This window comes from Pteronotus mesoamericanus, unplaced genomic scaffold (genome assembly GCF_021234165.1).
Source record: "Pteronotus mesoamericanus isolate MK-2021 breed Mesoamerican mustached bat unplaced genomic scaffold, CSHL_Meso_final contig_164, whole genome shotgun sequence".
In the NCBI taxonomy this organism is placed as follows: Eukaryota; Metazoa; Chordata; class Mammalia; order Chiroptera; family Mormoopidae; genus Pteronotus; species Pteronotus mesoamericanus.
In genome coordinates this window covers 20719840-20740784 of record NW_026555065.1, presented here as the reverse complement: position 1 = coordinate 20740784, position 20945 = coordinate 20719840, and the positions used below count along the sequence as shown (strand labels likewise).

The 20945-nt window shown below is 33.6% G+C and overlaps 1 protein-coding gene across 3 annotated transcripts in view; it reads left to right on the top strand.

The window, feature by feature from the left end:
- Nucleotides 1-20945, top strand: part of CTDSPL2 (CTD small phosphatase like 2) — an 84417-nt gene that overhangs the window by 23240 nt on the left and 40232 nt on the right. For all 3 annotated transcript variants that reach the window (XM_054565475.1, XM_054565474.1, XM_054565476.1), the window contains exon 2: nucleotides 3994-4203. In XM_054565475.1, the coding sequence (XP_054421450.1) occupies nucleotides 4018-4203 (186 nt within the window). In that variant the 5' untranslated portion in view covers nucleotides 3994-4017. The remainder of the gene's footprint in view (nucleotides 1-3993; nucleotides 4204-20945) is intronic.

The following is a 20945-nucleotide window of genomic DNA, read 5'->3' as shown; positions in this document are numbered from 1 at the left end:
GGTATTAATTCTTTAAACATTTGGTAAAACTCACTAGTGAAGTCATCTGGTCCTGGGCTTTTCACTGTGGAAAAGTTTTGTTTTTTGGTTTGTTTAAAGATTTTACTTATTTATTTAGAGGAAGTGGGAGGGAGAGAAACATCAGTCCAACATAAATTGGTTGGCTCTTGCACTCCCCCAACCAGTGACCAGGTCTCCAACCCAGGCACGTGCCCTGACCCAGAATTGAACTGGGGACCTTTCATTTTGCAGTATGATGCACAACAAACTGAGCAACACAGGCCAGGGCAGATTTGTTGTTGTTGTTATTGTTGTTGCTATTGTTGTTTTTTAATTACTAATTTGGTCTTTACTTGGCTATGAGCCTTTCAGATTTTCTGTTTTTTCTTGAGTCCAGTTTAGTTGTGCTTTCTAACAATTTGTCCATTTTATTTTAGGTTATCTAATTTGTTGGTGTACAGTTCATGACATTCCTTTAAAATCCTTTTTCTGTGAATTGATATTAATGTCTCTTCTTTCAATTTGAGTCCTTTTTTTTCCTTGGCTAAAATTTTATCAGTTTTGTTATCTTTCCAAAAAACAGATGTTTTGGCTTTATTAATTTTTGTTATTTTTCTTTTAAATTATCTGTTTGGTTTATTTCTGCTTTTTTCCCCTCTGCTTTAGCTACAGTTTGCTTTTCTCTTTTTAGTTCCTTAAAGTAGAAGGTTTTGTTACTGGTTTGAAGGTTTTTTTAACATAAGGATTTAGAGTAATAAAGTGCTCTGAGGACTGCTTTCAGGGCATTTGCAAAAGCTTTGGTATGTTGTGTTTTGTTTTTCTTCATCTTGAAGTATTTTCTAATTCCCACTGTGATTTCTTCTTTGACACAGTATTTAGGAGTTTGTTGTTTAATTTCTGCATATTTGGTAGTTTCTCAGATTTTCTTGTTTGTGATTTCTAATTTCATTCCAGTGTAGTTGGAGATACTATATTTGTATGAAACCATGGAGACAATGTACTTACATGGTTTCAGTCCTTTTAAATTTATTGAGACTCAGTTTTGTCCTAACATGTAGTCTTTCCTGGAGAATGTTTCATGTATGAGTTGAGAATATCTATTCTGCTGTTGTTTGGTGGATTGTTCAGGTCTTCTGTTTCCTTGTTGATCTTTTGTTTAGTTGTTCTACCCATTATTGAAAGTGGGGTATTGAAGTTTCCAATTATAATTGTCGAATTGCTTATTTTTCACTTTAATTTGACAGTTTTCACTTCATATATTTTGGGACTCTGTTGTTGGGTGCATATATGTCTATAATTTTCCTCTAAGTGCTGCTTATCACATCCCCAAAATTTTGATGTGGTCTGTTTTTGTTATTTTTTGGTTGAAAATATTTTGTATCTGTTGTGATTTTTTTTTTTTGATTCATGATTTACTTAAAAATATATTTTTAAATTTCTAAGGAGGTATTTGGTACTTTTAAATATTTTTGTTGTTGTTTTTGATTTAATATGTGGTCAGAGAATGTCCTTGGTAAGATTTTAGTCTTAAAATTTAACAAGACTTGTTTTGCAGCTCACCATATGGTCTGTCTTGATGAGCATGCCATGAGAGATTGAAAAGCAGTGTTTTATTTATTTGTGCATGGGTGGTCAGTTTTGAAAGCTCATGAGGGCTTGACTGCTCTAGCCCTTTCAGACCTACAAGTACACCTCTTAGAACTCACCACTGGACTGGACAAAAACCCTCTATGTTCCATCTTCCTTCTTTAAATGTCCATGTCTTGCTCTCCAGTGAATACCCACTGGTTATTTTTGAGTTGAGAGGATTTCTCCTAATTTTTCCCAGAACCTTCTTTACTCTCTCCATGCTATGTCTATATACTTATCTACTAGACTTTTTTATTCTCATGGGCAGAGATTATCATTTTCAGCCTTTCATTAGCACTCTGGTAGCAGTTGACCAGTAAGCATTTAAATTTTCATGAACTGAACCTCATAAAGCTGGACTACCTATATGTCTTCAGTTTTTTACACTTACTTTACATCAATGTCTTTTCATAAAATTTTATAACTTCCAGAATCACTCAGTGATTTTGGGTTTAAGATAGGTTTACCCTTAGGTATTTTTGAAAAGACTTTAAAAAATATTTAGAGAAATTGATTAAAAGTAACTTTTTGAATAATTCCCCTATGCATTTGCTACATGGGAATTTTCCTTTCTTAAGGAGTGCTGAGGTTAAGATCAAAGAAATTAAGACAAATTTATGCACTGAAAATAGGGTTATTAAGTAAATAAAATATGCCTTGAATGAGAACTCCTTTTACAAGTTAACATTGACTCCTTAGGAGAAAAGGCAATATTTATGTCATTTGGGGAGAACAACTTAAAACTGAGCACTGGTGATGGGAAAAAAAATAATTATTTGGAAAGATATTTTGGGATATCTGGTGAATTCCTTGAGTTTGGGTTTTTTTCTTTGTTGTTGTTGTTAAAGTGGATACCATATAGTATAGAAGTTCAGTGAACCTTGGTACTTGTTAATTCATTCTAGAACTCATGACAAGTGCTGAAACTGATGAGTACCAAATGTTGAAGTATTTTCTCGCGTGGGGCGGTGTGGTTATTCATAACAAGTTCTAGCAAGTGTTATGAGTCCTGAGCAAGCACCCGGTGCTGAAACATTTTTTCTCATGTCAAAATGCGATGAGTATGGGGTTTGACAAGTTCTGAAGCCAATGAGTACCGATGTATAATTGTATAAAGTTTTTACATATATTTTGAAGGTTTCTAACTTTTATTCTGTAGCTGTTATCTTGAAATAGTGAAGACACAACTTGTTACACCTTATAATTGATCGGCGAAGACACTAACCTTTGTCAGGAATTTCTACACCTTTAGGAGTTTAGAGTACTTAGAATTTCTGTGAATGCATTCACTGTTGTGAGTAGTTTTATTGTTCTCCACACTTTATATAGTCTTTTCTAATTCCTTTTTCATTTTGAGCCTCATGGTGTTAAAATGAACATATTCTTTATACAGTTGAAAAAACACAGTTGTGACTATCGCTTAGCTATGATTCAGGTAGGATTAGAATTCACATCTCTTTATTCCTACTTCAGTAGTTTTATATTCTGTTTCACAGATTCTAATTTAAGGTATATTTTTAATTACTTCTAAGTCTTGGGACAATTTTGCCAGCTATTTTCTAACCTATAAAATGAGAGAGTTCAGATAGATTGCTTCATATGTTCTTTCTGACGGGAATTCAGTTTTTAAAGTATCATTAAGTATGGTAAGATTAAATCCTACAAAATGATTCAACGTCTTGTTACGCTTGTAGGACTGTTGATTATTAGAATTGTGCCCCTGGAATACCTTTATTGACTGAGGTTTTTTAAAAAAAATCATTTTATTTATTTTAGAGATGGGGGAAGGTAGGGAGAAAAGGAGAGAAACAGTAATCAGTTGCCTCTTCCATGTGCCCGAACCGGGAATTGAATCAGCCACCTTTGGCTTTGTGGGAGGACACAACCACTGAGTCACTCGGCCGAGGGCTTGAGTGAGGGGTTTTGTTTTTGTTTTTTCCCTCCACTACAATTTGAATTTTAGAGGGCAAAAACTTTCCATATCTTGTTTACTATTTACTAGATAATATCCTAGCCCAGTGTCTTGAATGTAGTAAGTGCTCAATAAATATTTGATGAATGAATGGTTAAATGAATGGTAGTGTTGGCATGGGTGGGAACAGCATGGTGCTGTAGAAAGAGCATGCACACTTTGGTGTTCAATCATAGGATATAATATTTTGGAAGTTGAAAAGGTTACTTGGGATAATATATACTGTAAAGTTCAAAGCACAATACCTTTTACTTAAAATGTTAGTTTCTTATTTCAGTTCCTTAGAGACCTGAATTTTTTTAAACCAAGAGGTTTTTATAATATTACATAAGCTGGGAAACCATGGGTATGCTAGATTAATTTTAATAACTCTTGTTATTTTTCTCTTACAGTTTTACATGTGGCACCCATAAAAGATGAGGCTGAGAACACGGAAAGCTTCTCAGCAATCAAATCAAATCCAAACACAACGCACTGCCAGAGTGAAAAGGAAATATTCAGAGGTTGATGATAGCCTACCTTCAGGAGGAGAAAAACCACCGAAGAATGAAACTGGCTTGTTGTCTTCAATTAAAAAATTCATTAAAGGAAGCACACCCAAGGTAATGATTTTACCTTGTCCTTAAATTATTAAAATTAAACTTTCAATGAGAACTCTAATATTGCTAGAACCTACTTTAAGGGAAGGTAGTGTTATTTTAAGAGTACTATCATTTGGTATCTTATTAATTAATGGTTTGGGGCAAAGTTTTTCCTACAAATTCATTTAATTGTAATGTCACTCAATCAATGGCTGTTCAAGAAAACATTTAGTCTATTTAACTGATCCACTTAGTCTTCTGGGGTTTTTTCTTTAGTATAGTATTATGAGAAGTAAAAGAAATTTCTTTTCTTTCTTTTTTTTTTTAAAGATTTTATTTATTTATTTTTACAGAGAGTGGAAGGGAGGGAGAGAGGGACAGAAACATTGATGTGTGGGAGATACATCGATCTGTTGCCTCTCACATGTCCCCAGCTGGGGACCAAGCCCTCAACCCAGGCATGCGCCCTGGCTGGGAATCAATTCAGCGACCCTTTGGTTTGCAGGTTGGCGCTGAATCCACTGAGACACACCAGCCAGGTCTAAAAGAAATTTCTTTTACTTGAGTTGTTTTATTTGAGTTTTTCTTTTATTCACTTTTTTTTTTTTAAGAAAAGGTAAAATTTCTTATTAATATTGGGGTGGCCAAAATATCCCCTTGGTTTTTCCATAAGTGAAATACACATCTTTCGTTTTCACCAATAACTTTATTGATTTGCGTAGTCTGAGTATGTTGGCTGACAGACTGTGGAGCATCATCCGGCAAGAAATCTCCAGCACAAAACTTGGCAAAACACTGTTGACACATTCAATCAGTCATAGCACCTTCTTCATATACTGCACAAATCTTTTTTTTTGAGTTGTGTTTTTACCTCTCTTGAAATAAAAAAAAATCACATGCCAAAAATGTTGCATATTTTCTTTTCTTTTAAAAAGATTTTATTTATTTATTTTTAGAGATGGGGAAGGGAGGGAGAAACAGGGAGAGAAACATGCGCCAAACTGTGACATTTTGGTTTCTAGGCTGGCTCTCAGTCCACTGAGTCACATCATCCAGGGTGCATATTTTCTTTCCACATTCAATATTAAAATGAGGACACAAAAATACGCCAATTTTGATAAGTTTTTTCCTTAATACACACTGATATGACAGCTGTCACAATACAGTCTAACAAAGTTGTTTTGAATGAAGTTAGAGAGCTGAACGCTGCCATAGCCATCTTACGGAAAAAATTCAATGAACTTTTTGGCCAGCCCAATATATTAATACATTGTCTACATAGGGAGATGATTTATCTATCTGCATTCTAACATTTGTGCAATGAAAATGTAGTATTTCATTTAAAAAAAAAAGAAAGTTATTAAAGAAAGTATGGATACTGACCAAGGGCCAGATGCACCACATTCATACTCTGGACCAACTTGAATGACTTGATGAAAGTTATATATTCCTCTGAGCCTCAGGAAGACAGTAAAGTGGGACTAATACCAACTGTTGTCCACCTCAGGGTTGTTTTCAGAGTAGATGGCAAACTGGTGGAAAGCGTTTGAGGAATTTTAATGCACTCTATAAATGAATGGTGTTATTAACACTCATTGTAGATTGTATAACTGTTTAATATTGTGTTCTTTTCTTTCGATTATTATATATTATAAATTTTCTTTATAATGTAAATTTATCACTTTATAAGTAGAAAAAGAAATCACTATTGCTTCTTATTCACAGTGGTATATTTTGTTATGTAACTAATAAAGCCTAGTAACAGTAAACCATTAGCCAAGATATAGAAGAATTTCGTATTTGTAGAGTTTTTCTTTGTTTTGATGGTTTAATCTTACTTTGGTTTTCTAATGTAAGTACAATTTTTTTATTAATTTAAATAGAATTTTTTAAGAGTTTCTTCGGGTTGCCCTGGCCAGTGTGGCTCAGTTGGTTGAGCGTCATCCCACAAAGGGGAGAGGTTGCCAGTTTGATCCCCGGTCTGGGCTCAGTCTAGGTGGGTGCTTGGGTTGGTTTTGTTGAGGACTGTGCGGGAGACAACTGGTGGATGTTTCTCTCCCTCTCTTTCTCCCTCCTCCTCTCTCTTAAAAAAAAGTTTCTTTGAGTTAATTTCTATAAACCTAGAAGTAATCTAGTATAATTGTATAAGAAACATCAAATTTCTTTCAAAAACATGAATTCCTGAATCTATAAATTCCTAATGGGTTGTCATCAACCTTTGTGGATGGTAATGTTTTTTGTCAGTTTATTCTCTGAGCAACTCTAAATCTTGTAAAGTTCTTCATCTTAGGAACATACATCTACCCTTTACTTTCTTATATGTTCTTTTACTGCATGTGCAAGTGCAAACCCTCAGTCACTATCTAGGCTAAATATTTCTAGTTTTCATTATATTACAGAATATGATAAATATCACCATCTTGGCCACCCTTTTTTGTTGCACATGAAAGGTAACAATCAGAAGTGAAGAGAGGGGAGTTTCCTGTGTCTTCTGTCTTCTGTTCTTTTTTACTTCCTTTTAGCTGGGCATAGTTCTACTGTATTAATATGGCATTGTGTCATATATTGCATCTCATTTTTTTCTCCTTTCTTGGTTAGATTTTTTCCCATGTCAACTAAAAGAATCAAGATTTTTCTATAGAATTTGCTGTCGTTTCTTTTTTCTTTTCTTAATCAATATCTAAGATTTTAAAATTAATGCCTATTTACTCAAATATGTTAACTAGTATAGGGCCACGGAAATCCTGTTTGCAAACTAGTGTCTTATTCATTCATTAATGCTTTTGGGCAAAGTTTTCCCCACAAATTTATTTAATTTTAGTGTGATTCATCCCATATTTCTTTGTTATAGTCTATAAGATTATTATGAAAATTAGTATTTGAATACCTTACTGAAATCAGGGTATACTTTTTTTATTCTCCCATTCTAGTAACCCTATGTCAGAAATAAATTAAAAGGTTAACTTGTGTTATTCCTAATAAGTTTATAGTGGCTTCTAATTTCTTTATCTACATTGTCATTAGACTATCTCCTTGATAATGTATTCTAAAATTTTACTGAGTATCTAGTTCTACTGAGTATACAATGCTTGCTCATGTTTAGTATCTTAAACACAGCATTGTTGTCCTTTTCAAAATTTAGGTGGGGGTTGGCAACTAATGTTTATATGGTATCTACTAGGTGCTTTATATCCAGTATTTCCTTAATCTTTAAACCATCTTTTGCTATTTTATAGATAAGAAAAACTGAGGCTTAGTGAATTTAGGTAACTTGTACAATGTCAGCAATAACAACAACTATAATAAATAGCTTGCCCATGATGAAAATAACAATAAAGAACAAATAAGTAAAAATTGAGCAGTTACTTTATGCTGTGCACTATTTTCAGTGCTTTAAGTGTAATGACTTCTTTAAGCCTTACAGACCATATGAAGTAGTTGCTATCATTTCTGTATTATAGATGAGGAAGCAGAGGCACAGGGAGGTTAAATAACTTGTGCAGGGTTACTTAGTTTTAAGTGGCAACACTGGAATTGAAACCCAGGTACTAGCATCCCAGCCTACACTTTTAACCCTATACAGTATAAGTGACAGTGCTGAGATTTAAACCCAGATACACTGGACTCTGATATCTGTGCTCTTTCTCCTGTACCATTTTGTCCCAGAGTAACTAGATATTGTCTTTATAGCATTACCTATCTTGTGTAGGAATTGAAAATTATTCTTCTTGAAAATAAATAAAAGTTGAGTCTTCCTGTGCCACTCACCTTGTCATTTACTTATATTCTGTCATCAGCTCAAAGCTTGAGGTTTATTCTTTTTATAGGAAGTATATTTTGCATATATCATTATCCGCTGTCTTTAGTCTGACAGGATGATAGGCTAATTGTGGAAATGACAATTTCCACAATTGTCATTTTCAAAACCAGGTTAGTTAAACAACTCCCTATGCTGCCACTCTTATTTCTTTGGTACCTTTCCTTTTTTTTTTCTTTCGGGCTTTTAAAGTTATATGACTAGAATTGAACTTTTAGACAAGTATTCTCGTATGAGCTGTGCCCCTTCTAAGATCTGTGACATTGCTTTCATGCCTGTTTCATGAGTGTGGCTTTTTGAAACTTGCTCTCCTTATATCAGCCTACTTCTTTACTCTCTTGCTATTATGATTTCTGGGACCAATGGCTACTGGTGTTCTTGACAGTTTACTATAACTGACATATCTTTATATTCCTAGAAAATTTTAATCTGTGTTCTAGGCCTAACTTTGCATAAATTAATCATGAGAGTATTTAGACAATCAGTTTCCATATAGTTATAATTCTAATGAAATAGTGAAATCCTTACCTGCTATACTAAATCAGTATTTTTAGATCTTTTAATTATGATCCATAGAAAATACATCTTGTAATATAGCCATACATATGAAACAAAACTCACCCTTAATACATTTGATGTGCTTTGATTTTTCTTTTCTATTCTGTTGTCTCTTATTCTCCTTTGAAAAGTGATTCTAATACTTGAAATTGATTTTATAATCCACTGATGGGTTGCACTCTCTCATATGAAAAACATGATTAAATGAAAACTAGTTAACCTTTGAATTACCAAGTTTCATAGTTTATTTGGGAATTTTCTTCCTGTTAAAGTTAAATCCCACTTTCTTCTTAGGAACATACATCTAGACTTTTTAACACCTAGTGTTTTTTAACACCTAGATTAAAAAGTAAATTATCATTTATTATGGAATGAAATTAGAAGCTCAGACTGGCTGATTGAACTTAATGAAGGAAAAGGTAATTTGTTTTAATTCATTCATAGTCTCTCTTTTTCCTTTCCTCTCTCTGCTGACATACATACATACATGCATACATACATATGTAGGCGCACACACACCACAATACCCTACATATATGCATTTATTTATATACTTCCTTGTTCTGGCTTCTGAACTATGTGCACTTGGCGCCCAGATCTTAGTTTCTAAATACTGTCTTTCAGTGAAAGGAGATAGGGCTCCTTGAAGAAATGTCTCATTCTAGGGTTTGAGCAGTAACAGGTTATTACCTCTAGAATGAAATAATCCATGAGACCATAGTAAATACATAAATGAGTCAATGAATGAATGAATGGGAAGGAAAAATTCTCCCTCTTCTACCCCACCTTGCTGTGAATATCCAGTTAGTCAACATTTGTTAAAACACTTTCCTTTCCCCATTAGATTAATTGATAACATGTTTAAAGTCAAAAGCAATACATGTTTGGGTCTATTCTTGAAATGTATTCTGTTCCACTGATGTATATACCTATTGTTATACCATAGTCCACTGTCTTTATTTGTTTGGCTTTTATAGTGAGTCTTAAAATGAGATAGTGTAAGTTCTCCAACTTTGTTCCTTTTCCAAGTTTATTATTTTAAATTTTTTATACTTGCATGTAAATTTTAGAATTAGCCTGTTTTCTCAAAACCTACTGGAATTATAAAGCAATTGTATTGAATATGTAGATCATTTAGTTAGAATGGACATCTTAACAATATTAAGACTGCCAGTTCATGATTATGATATATCTCTTCATTAACATAGGTGTTCTTAATTTCTACCAGTAATGTAGAGGTCTTGTACAATTTTCATTAGTTTTATTCCTAGATATTTTATGTTTTTATGATGGTATTTTAAATGGTATACATTTACTGTATTTTGCCGTGTATAATGAGCACTCTTTTGGCCAAATTTTTGAGGGAAAAATAAGGATGTGTGTTATACATGGGTAATACCTGAAATACCTTATATCTGTTCTTGTGTTTTGTAATTATTTGTTAAATAAAATTTCTTGTACCATACTAGGTTCAAAAATGAATGCTAAAATTCACTTATAATACAAAAAAATGAGTATCTAAATACAAATAAATAAAAAATTGAATTAAAAAATGAAAATGAAAGATTTCTTTCCCTGGAAGTTTTCCCTGAAAGACATGGGTATGCATCATACACGGGAGAGTATTATACATAGCAAAATACGGTACATTTTTTTGCTTTCTAGTAGTTTGTTGCTAATACGCATAAATATAATTTTTCCAAATTGACCTGGGACTATGTGAAATCGCTAAATTCACTTAATAGTTCTAGTCTTTTAAAATATTTCATAGGTTTTTATACATACATAATCATATTACATATCGGATAAGGATAGTTTTATTCTTTTCTGATCTCTAGGCCTTTTATTTTTCTTTACTTGTATTAGTTAGGACCTCTAGTACAATGTTAAATAGAAGTGGTGAGAGCAAAACACCATGTCTTGTTGCTGATCTTAGGGGGAAAGAGTTTGTTTACCATTAGGTATGATGTTAGCTAAATGGTGTTCGTAGTTAATCTTTGATTAGTTTGAGGAAGTTCTCTTCTATTTTTAGTTTGCTAAAAGTTTCTGTCATGTTGAATTTTGACAAAGATTTTCTGCATCCATTGAGATGTCCTTCATATTTTCCTTTTTTATTCTTTAAATGTGGAGTAGTACATACATTTTTTTCTAATGGAAAACCAAATTTTCAAGTATTCCTGGATTTGATTGCTGTTTGTTTGTTTGTTTGTTTGTTTGTTTTAAGGGTTTTTATGTCTGTATTCATGCAGATTTTGGTCTGTAGTTGTTTTGGTTTGTCAGATTTTGGGATCAGAATTATGTTGTCCCCTCTGTTTTTTTCTAGAAGAACTTGTATTGGTTTAGTATTATTTCATCTTTAAATAATTTGTAGAATTCACTCGTGAATTCTGGAGTGGGATTACAGCAATGTGACCAGAAGTTTCTTTGCAGGATAGTTTTATTATCAACTTGATTTCTTTAATACATATGGGATTGTTTATTCTATTTCTTGTTTCAGTTTTGGTCATATTACATGTTTTTTAAGGAATTTGTCCATTCATCCAATTTTATGCAAATTATTTTACGTAAAGATTTTATAGTATTTCTGTATTAACCTATTAATGTCCTTAGGATCTGTAATGATTCTTTCATTCCTGGTGTGGATAATTTATGGTTTATCTTTGATTTTATCTGTCTTGCTAGTGCTTTATCAATTTCATTACTCTTTCAAAGAACCAACATCTGTCTTTGCTCATTTTGTTTTCTATTTAATGATTTCTACATGTTATTTTTAATATTTCCTTCTCTGTTTGATTTACTTTTACTTTTCTAGCTTAGATCAGAGCTCTGTTACCTTTTTCTGTAAATATTTCAGATAAGAAATACAGGGATGGGCAAAAGTAGGTTCACAGTTGTTTGTATGGAAAATAATATAATAAATAATAATACAAAAATAAACTTGCATGTTTTGCGTACTCAAAGTTGTAGACCCACTTTTGCCCACCCTGTATTTTAGGCTTTGCAGACTGTATTGTCTCTGTTGCAGCTACAGTGCAATTCTTCCATTGTAGACAGTACATAAATAAATGAGCATGATTTGGGCCACTGATATATGAGTTTCATATAATTTTCTTGTGTCATGAAATAACTGTTCTTTGTGTCCCCTCCACCCTCCACAACCAAGCATTTAGAAATATAAAAACCATTCTTAGCTTGCTGGCCATGTATAAATCATTGGCATGCTGGACTTCACTTTTGGATTGTAGTTTGCCAGCCCCTTGCTTAGATCATTAATAGTACATTTTTATTTTTTTCTAACATAAGCATTTTGTTATGAATTTCAAAGCACTGCTATGCCACATTTTAATTATATTTTTATATCCTACTATTTTTGCAATTTATTCTTTGGCTCATGGATTATTTGGAAGTGTGTTGTTTAATTTTCCAGATATTTGGCCATTTCTTAGATATCTCTAATTGTTAATTTCTAATTTAATATCATTGTGATCAAGGAATATACTCTGTATGATTTGATTTCTTTGGGGTGTTTTGGATACTTTTTAACATACAGCCTGTCTCAGTAAGTTTCTTGTGTATTTGAAAAAATATGTGTATTTTGGAATTATTAAGTGCAGTGTTCTCTGAAGTATCAATTAAATCAGGTTGGTTGATAATATTCCAGTATCTCATTTTTAAACTCATTTTATCATTTTCTAAGGGAGGGATATTAAAATCTCCAACAGTTCTGAATTTGTCTGATTTGCCTTTGAGGTCTGTCAGTTTTTGCTTCATTTAGTTTGAAGCTCTTTTGTTAGGTCCATACACTTTATGGATTGGTCGGTGTAAATTGTTACCACTGTGAAATGTCACTCATCTCTAGTAATAATATTTGCCTTGAGGTTTGCTTTTCTTAATATTGTTATAGCCACACAGCTTTCCTGCTTAGCATTTGTATGATACGCCTTTTTCTACCCTGTGTATAAATATACTCTGTGTTTATATTTAAATTGTTACATTTAATGTAATTACTAATAAGGTGTGTTTCAAGTCTCCCATTTTGTTATGTATTCTGTTTTTATCCCATTTGTTATTTGTTTCTCTGTTCTTATCCCTCTTTTGGTGAACTAGTTATCTTTAGAATTCCATTTTATCTCCTATATTTACTTTTTAAAAATTAACTTTATTCAGGTATAATTCAGTATAATAAAATACTCATTTAAAGTATTGTGTTTTCGTGACTTTTAACAGATTAATACAGCCAAGACCAAATAGTACCCTTTCAGTCTTTGCAGATAGTTTCATAGTATCACCCAAACTACCACTGATCTACTTTCTATCATTATAGATCATATTGATCTTTTCTATCATACTGATCTTTTCTAGAATTTCATATGATTGATGATACAATGTCTTGCTTCCTTCACTCAGCATAGTTTTTGGGTTCACTTCTGTTACTGGGTATAATTTAACACCCCCCCCCAAGTAGTTTTCTATTGTATAACACATAGCCTAATTTCTTTATCCATTTGGATTGTTTCTGTTTTTTGGTTATCATGAATAAAGTTGTTATGAATATTTATATTTGAATCCATGTATGGGCATATATTTAAGCTAAACTTTGGTAAATGAAATTGATATTGCTGGATTATATATGATCAGTATGTTTTTTCTGTGTGGTAGCTTTATTGAAATATAATTCACATATCTTCTAACTCACCCACTTAAGGTATAAATTCAGTAGCTTTACTAGTATAGGCACAGAGTTGCATTCAATACCACAATCAATTTTATGTCATTTACATCATCCCCCAAAAAACTGTACCCTTTGGCTATCACCTGTCAACTCCCCTTTCTTCCCTAGGCCTGAGCAACCACTAATCTACATTTCTGTCTCTGAGTAGATGGCCTATCCTAGACATTTCATATAAATGGAATCATAGTATATAGTCTTTTATGTCTGGCTTCTTTCACTTAGTGTAATATTTTCAAAGTGCATCCACATTGTACCATGTTTCAGTACATCATTTTTTTTTTTTTTTACTGCTAAGTAATAAATCACTGTGTGATTATACCACATTTTGATTATCAGTTCTTCAGCTAGTAGATATTTGGGTTGTTTCCATATTTTGGCTGTTATTAAAAATAACTGCTATGAACATTCACATACAAGTTTTTATATGGATATCTAGTTTCATTTCTCTTGAGTATATACCTAGAAGTGGAATTGCTGGGTCATATGATAATTCTGTGTTGAGCTTTTTAAGGAACTACAGACTGTTTTCCGAAGTGCCTGCACCATTTTACAGTCCCACCAGAAAATATGGGGGTTCCAATTTCTCTTCATTCTCTCCAACACTTGTTATTGTCTGTCTTTTTCATTTTAACTATCTTGGTATGTGTGAAATGGCAGCTTATTGTGGTTTTAATATACATTTCCCAATGACTAATGACATCAAGCATCTTCATGAACTTGACCAGTTGTATACCTTCTTTGGATAAATGTCTATTTAAGCCTTTTGCCCATTTTTTAATTGGTTATTTTTGTTTTTATATTGAATTGTATGAGTTCCTTATATATTTTTAGATACAAGTCCCTTATTAGATACATGATTTGCAAATATTTTCTTCTATTCTGTGGACCCCTTTGAAGCACAAAAGTTTTAAATTTTGATGAAGTCCAATTTATTTTAAATTTGTTGCTTGCTTTTGATGTCATATCCAAGTAACCGTTGTCAAATTCAGGGTAATAAAGATGTAGACCTAAGTTTTTTTAATAAGCATTTTATAGTTTTAGGTCTTATATTTAGCTCTTTTGTCCATTTTGAATTAATTTTTGTAGGTTCTGTCAGGTAAGGGTCCGACTTTATTCTTTTGCATAGTGATATCCATTGATCCAAGTGCCATTTTGTTGAAAGACTTATTCCTAACTGGTGTGGCTCAGTTGGTTGGGCATTGTCCCCCAAGTCAGAGCACATGCTTGGATTGCAGGTTCAGTCCCCGGTTGGGGTGTGTACGAGGGGCAACTGATCGATGTTTCTCACATCAGTGTTTCTCTCCCTCTCTTTCTCCCTCCCTTTCCCTCTCTCTAAAAATAAGTAATATCTATATTTTTTTAAAAAAAGACTTTTTAACTGAAGAAACTGCCAGACTACTTTAGAGAGTATTTGTGCCATTTTTACATTGTATGTAGCAATGTCAGACAGTTCCACTTTCCCACATCTTCACCAGTATTTGGTATTGTCAGTCTTTTTAACTTGAGCCTTTCTACAGGGGAGGGGTGGTATGTCATTGTTTTTATTTTGCATTTCTCTAATGATTAATGATTTTGAATATTTTTTTCAAGTGCTCCTTGGCCATTTGTGGGTTTTTTTTTAAGATTTTATTTATTTATTTTTAGAGAGAGGAGAAGGAAGAGAGAAAGAGAAAGAAACATCAATGTGTGGTTGCCTTTTCAGTGCCGCCTACTGGGGACCTGGCCCTCAACCCAGACATGTGCCCTGACTGGGAATCGAACCAGCAATACTTTGCTTCAGTGGCCAGCACTCAGTCCACTGAGCCACACCAGCCCAGGGTCATTTGTGGATTTTCCTTTGTGAACTGTCCAATTTTTTTCCCCTTTGGGGGAGGTGACTTTTTAACTTACGATTTCATTAGTAAGTGCTTCTTGAACAAGTAGTGCTTAAAGTTTTTGATCTTGGGATCCTTTACTTTCTCACAGGTATTGGAAACCCTAAAGAACATTTGTTTATGTGGCTTATATCTATCAGTATATCTCATTAGATAATTGAAACTGAAGAACTTTGAAAATATTCATTCATAATTAAAATTATATACCTGCTGCATGTTAAATTTTAAACTATTAATAAAACAAAATTTTGAAACTATTTTAAAACAAATAAAATTTTAACTTATCTAAAAACAAAAAGGAATTTTTGGAAAGTGCAGGTGGAAGTGCTTGTTTCTTTTACTGACTTTTTATTCAGTTGGCTTTCAGCACTATCTACCATGCAAGGGTTTGTAAGTCTCTCAGATACTATGTACACTTTTTCAACTGATGCACTGTAACTTTTTAAAAACTTCACTGGTATTTTTATTTTTAGTTTGAAAGGCTGTAACAGTTTTTGGCTTTTAAAGAACTCAACATGTGTATATTTAAAATACTCCTTTTTTTAAAATACTGAATGATTTCAAATGACAGTAGAGTTAACACCATAATTCAGTTTAAATATATTATTTTACATAGGACACAATTAGACAACTTTATGACTAAAAGGAAAACGGGTTTACCATATTTTCATTTGTAATATATAATTTCATCCAATTTCTTCGGAGTAGATTTTCCCCCTTTTGTAAGAGAATAGTGATATAAAGAAAAACCTTTCCATCAGTGCAGTAGTGGATTGAAATCACAAATCATTTAATCTCCCTTTTTTAATTCAATGACCTATTTTTTATTATAGTTATACATTTTATTTTATTTTTATTTTAAAATATTACTAAATTCTGAAATAACTTGTTGACTTAAAAAGTTTAAACTAAATTTAATATTGCAAAGCAAAACATGAGTACTCTTACTGTGTTTCTACATATATAGAAGAAAGTACACAGCTATAGGGATACTGAGACTTAAAGATAACAATTTACCAGATCATAATAAGGCTATAGAGATTATAGCAGGTGTAACTATTGAAGACAGCTAGTAAGAGCACAGTAGAAGTAATGAACACAAAGACCTTTTATATTTACTCACATATTCACATTAGTGGTATTCATTCCTTACTGCAGATTGAGAATCGCATTTGGTATTATTTATTTTATGCCTAAAGAACTTTATTTTGTATTTTGAATTCTGTCAATTTTCTCAGGATGTTTTTAAAGTGAACAATTAAAAAAAATAACTTCCCATGTATCTCACGAATTTTTTTAAAGTTTATTTTTTTAATTTTGTCAGTTACAGTTGACATTCAGTATTATATTAGTTTCATGTATAGAGCATAATGGTTAGACATTTATGTAATTTATGAAGTGATCCCCTGGATAATCTGGTACCCACTGGCACCATACATAGTTATAGTTTTATAGCTATACCTTCTGAGCCTGTAGTCATTATAGGCAATATTATAGTTTTCATTTGTCTTTGTTATGTAAGTTATCCAGGTTGGAGCAAAAGTAGGTTTACAATTGTTTATATGGAAAATAATACAGTAATTAGTAAATAAAAATGCAAAAATAAACTTCTGCATACTCATAACAGTAAACCTATTTTTACCCCACTTAGTATGCATATTTGGTATGTTTAATGCTTACCCTCAGTCCTCATGTCATTGTCTGTAGCTGTTTTTGTTGTCTGAAGTCATTTTGGCTCTCTGAAGCACATTCTGTAGTAGTGTCACAAAAAGTGTTCAGGTAATAATCTGATTTCTTGCATGTTGCTAAAGTTGCCCTTCATGCTTGAAAATCAGCACTGACTGTGCTGACTATGTAGCTCAGTGGGTTGGGTGTTGTCCTGCAAACCAAAATGTTGCTAGTTAAATTCCTGGTGAGGATACATGCCTGGGTTGCTGACCAGGTCCCCAGCGGGGGTGTGCAAGAGGTAACCCATTGACATTTTTCTTGTGAATCAGTATTACTCTCTCCCTTTCCCTCTCCCTAAAAATAAAATCTTTAAAAAGAAAAACCAGTTTTGCTGAATATAAAATTTTTGGTTTCCATTTTCTCTTGTTGATTATTTTAAATGTTATTCTATTTTTTTCCTGGCATAAAAAAAATTGCTGTTAAAAGTTGGATAATCTAATTTTCCCTTTATAAGTAGTCTTTACCTTGTTCTCCAAAGGATTTTTTTCTTTAAATTCTCTTAAGTTTGGGGTATATATTGGTATTTGTTTTTCTAGGTTGATAGTTTTAGTGAAACAGTACTTTTTCAATATGTAATTTGAAATCTTTTATTTGAGGAAAATTTTATTCTTTTGCCATGGTTTGCTTAGGTTTTCTTCTTCAAGGACTACTGTTTTCTGTCTTTTGGGTCTTTTTTTGTCTTGCAATATTTGTCACATTTTGATGTCTTAAATTTTTTTTACTTATTTTATCTTCTATTTCTCTTACAGGCATAATCTAGTCTGTTTATTCACTTTCATGTTCCTTCTAGTTCAGTCTTTATTTCTGAAGTGATTTTTTTATTTCTAATTATTGTTAGTTCTGTCACTTCATTTCTGAATTTTTCTAACTCTGATGTATGTCTCATCCTTTTTTTTTAATGTTCTGTTTTGAAATAGAAGGTTATAATTTTTAAAAATATATACTTATTTTTAGAGAGAGGAGAAAGGAGGGAGAAAGGGAGAGAAACATCGATGTGTGAGAGAATCATCATTGATTGCCCCTTATACTTCCCCAACCCGGGACCTGGTCTACAACCTAGGCATGTGCCCTGACCAGGAACTGAAACAGCAACGTTTTGGTTTGCAGGATGACACCCAACGTACTGAGCCACACCAGTCTGGGCATAAGGTTATAATTTTGATCTATTCTCTGTGCATGTTTTTCTGACATGCATGTTTTGTTCATCTCTAGAGATGTTGTTTTTCTCCTTGTGTGTTTTATTACATTTTTGCTTGGGATTTGAAATCTATAGTTTCTTTTTGCTCATTTTTATATATTAGACTTTTGGAACTTTTAGAGGGTTATGTGGTTCAGGGTATCTTTTTAAATTGGTTTTGTTATTTGTGTATAGTCTTAAAAAATATGATTGCTTTTTGAGCTATCCTGTCACTGTATCCCTACCCCATATTTATCTGAAACTTCTCTTTCCGTCTTCTCTCTCGTGCATTTCTTACCCAGTTTTGATTACATCCTTAGCAGTTTCCCCTCTGTGTGGAGCCCTATTCTAGAAGGAACCATTGGTGGCCATTTTCAAGAGCTTATAAAAGCTAATCTGCTCTTGTTTCACTCTCACCATGGACCCCTTAGCAACTTCCTCTCTCTTTTTTTATATATTCTCATCAAAGTGGTCTGCTGTGCTTTCCATTGAATACCTGCCTCTTAGCTGTTTTAGACTTATATTCTCAGATGTGTCCTACCGCCTGGTTGCATCCTTTTGCTTTTCTTCTGCACTGGTGCATATGGGCACTCAGGTTTGTGACTGTTAGTTTGTTCTCATCCACATGGAGTTTAGGGGAGATACCTTGTCTCTGGGTTTTGTTTTAAATTTGCCTTTCGGCGTTGGTTGCCTCTTTAGTTCTCTTATTTCCTTTGGGATTCAAAGATTTAAGAACACCACCTTCCCAAAGATTTTCCCTTTAGAAATCTATCTTAGAGACAACTGTGGAAAATATAACTTCCAGAGAAGACACTCTAGGGTTATTAAATTTATTAAAACATCTTATACAGTAATGTGGAACTCTTGTTTTTCATAGTTTCCCTTCTGAAAATCATACCATGTCCAAAAAAAGTCCCCAAAGTATACAGTTGAATATCTAAGGAAGACTAGCATTGGTTGGCTGGCTAATTGTTTTTCAAAATTGGACCATCATCAGACACTTGAATACATTATTGAATAATAGGATTTATTATCAACCATTGCAGAAACTTACCCATGATCTTACTAACTTCCTATTCCTTGAGAGATGCAGGCTAAAGTATTTGAATGTATTCTCAATTGATCACAGTAAAGTTCAGTCTGCTACAATATGTGGTACCTCCACAATATCAGTTAACATATACAGTATTGGTAAATAGGGAAATAGAGTTAGTATAACATGGGGTGGGGGGGAGTGTTGGTATATACGTGATTTTTTTCCCTAAACTAGCCAAGGGGATCCTGAATAATGGAAGTGGAATTTTATACGTTCTCAGGAAAGTAAAAATGTTTAAGGTGTTACAGAGACAATAGCTCTCTCCAATGTCACACCCAGACTTTTTATTTATTTTTATTTTTTAAATTATTTTTCCAAATACATTTGTCTCCGCCTTTCCCCCACCACTTTCCCCTGCCCCCCTTCCCCCTCTCCCTCCCTCAATCCTTCTCCACTTTGGCTTTGTCCATGAGTCCTTGCTATATGTTCCTTGACTTGCCCCTTCCCTTCCTCCCCTACCCCCGCCCCCGGCCCCCCCCCCCGCCCCCCACACTCCTCCCTCCTTCCCTTTTGTCTTTGTTGGTTTCTTTTTCTTTCAGTGTTGATGGTCATATTTTCCTTGCATCTTTGTTTTGTTGGTTAGGTTCCGCTTAATAGGTGAGATCATATGGTATCTGTCTTTCGTCCCCTGGTTTATTTCGCTTAGCATGATGCTCTCTAGTTCTGTCCATGCTGTCGTGAAGTGTAGTAGTTCTTTTTTTCTTTTTGCTGTGTAGTATTCCATTGTATAAATGTACCATAATTTTTTGATCCTGTCATCTGCTGATGGGCATTTAGGCTGCTTCCAACACTTGGCTATTGTAAATTGTGCTGCTGTGAACACTGGGGTGCATAGGTTCTTTTGAATTGGCGTTTTGGTGTTCTTAGAGTATAGTCCCAGCAGGGGAATCACTGGATCAAAAAGCAGTTCCCATTTTCAGCTTTTTGAGGAAATTCCACACTGCTTTCCACAATGGCTGCACCAGTCTGCATTCCCACCAACAGTGTACTAGGGTTCCCTTTTTTCCACAGCCTCGCCAGCACCTGTTGTTTGTTGAACTGTTTATGATGGCCATTCCGACCGGTGTGAGGTGGTATCTCATTGTAGTTCTGATCTGCATTTCTCTGATGGCTAGTGATGCCGAGCATCCTTTCAAATGTCTCTGAGCCCTCTGTATCTCTTCCTTCGAAAAGCATCTGCCCAGGTCCTTTGCCCATATTTTGATTGGATCGTTTGTCTTCTTGGAGTGGAGTTGTGGGAGTTCTTTATATATTTTGGTGATCAAACCTCTGTCCGATGTATCATTAGCAAATATATTTTCCCATACAGTTGGCTCCCTTTTCATTTTGCTGATGTTTTCTTTAGCCGTGCAGAAGCTTCGTATTTTGATGAGTTCCTACTTGTTTATTCTTTCCTTTATGTCCCTTGCTTTAGGAGATATATCAGTAAAAAAATTGCTGCATGGGATATCTGAGAGTTCCCTGCCAGTGTTCTCCTCTAGGACTTTTATGGTGTTGCAACTTATATTTAAGTCTTTTATCCATCTTGAGTTTATTTTTGTGTATTGTGTCAGCTGATGATCCAATTTCAATTTTTTGCATGTAGCCGTCCAGCTCTCCCAACAGCATTTGTTGAAGAGGCTATTATTACTCCACTTTACGCTTCTGCCCCCTTTGTCAAATATTAGTTGCCCCTGTAGACCTGGGCTTATTTCTGGGCTTTATATACTCTTCCACTGGTCTATGGGTCTGTTGTGCCAGTACCAGATAGTTTTGAGGATAGTGGCTTTGTAATATAGTTT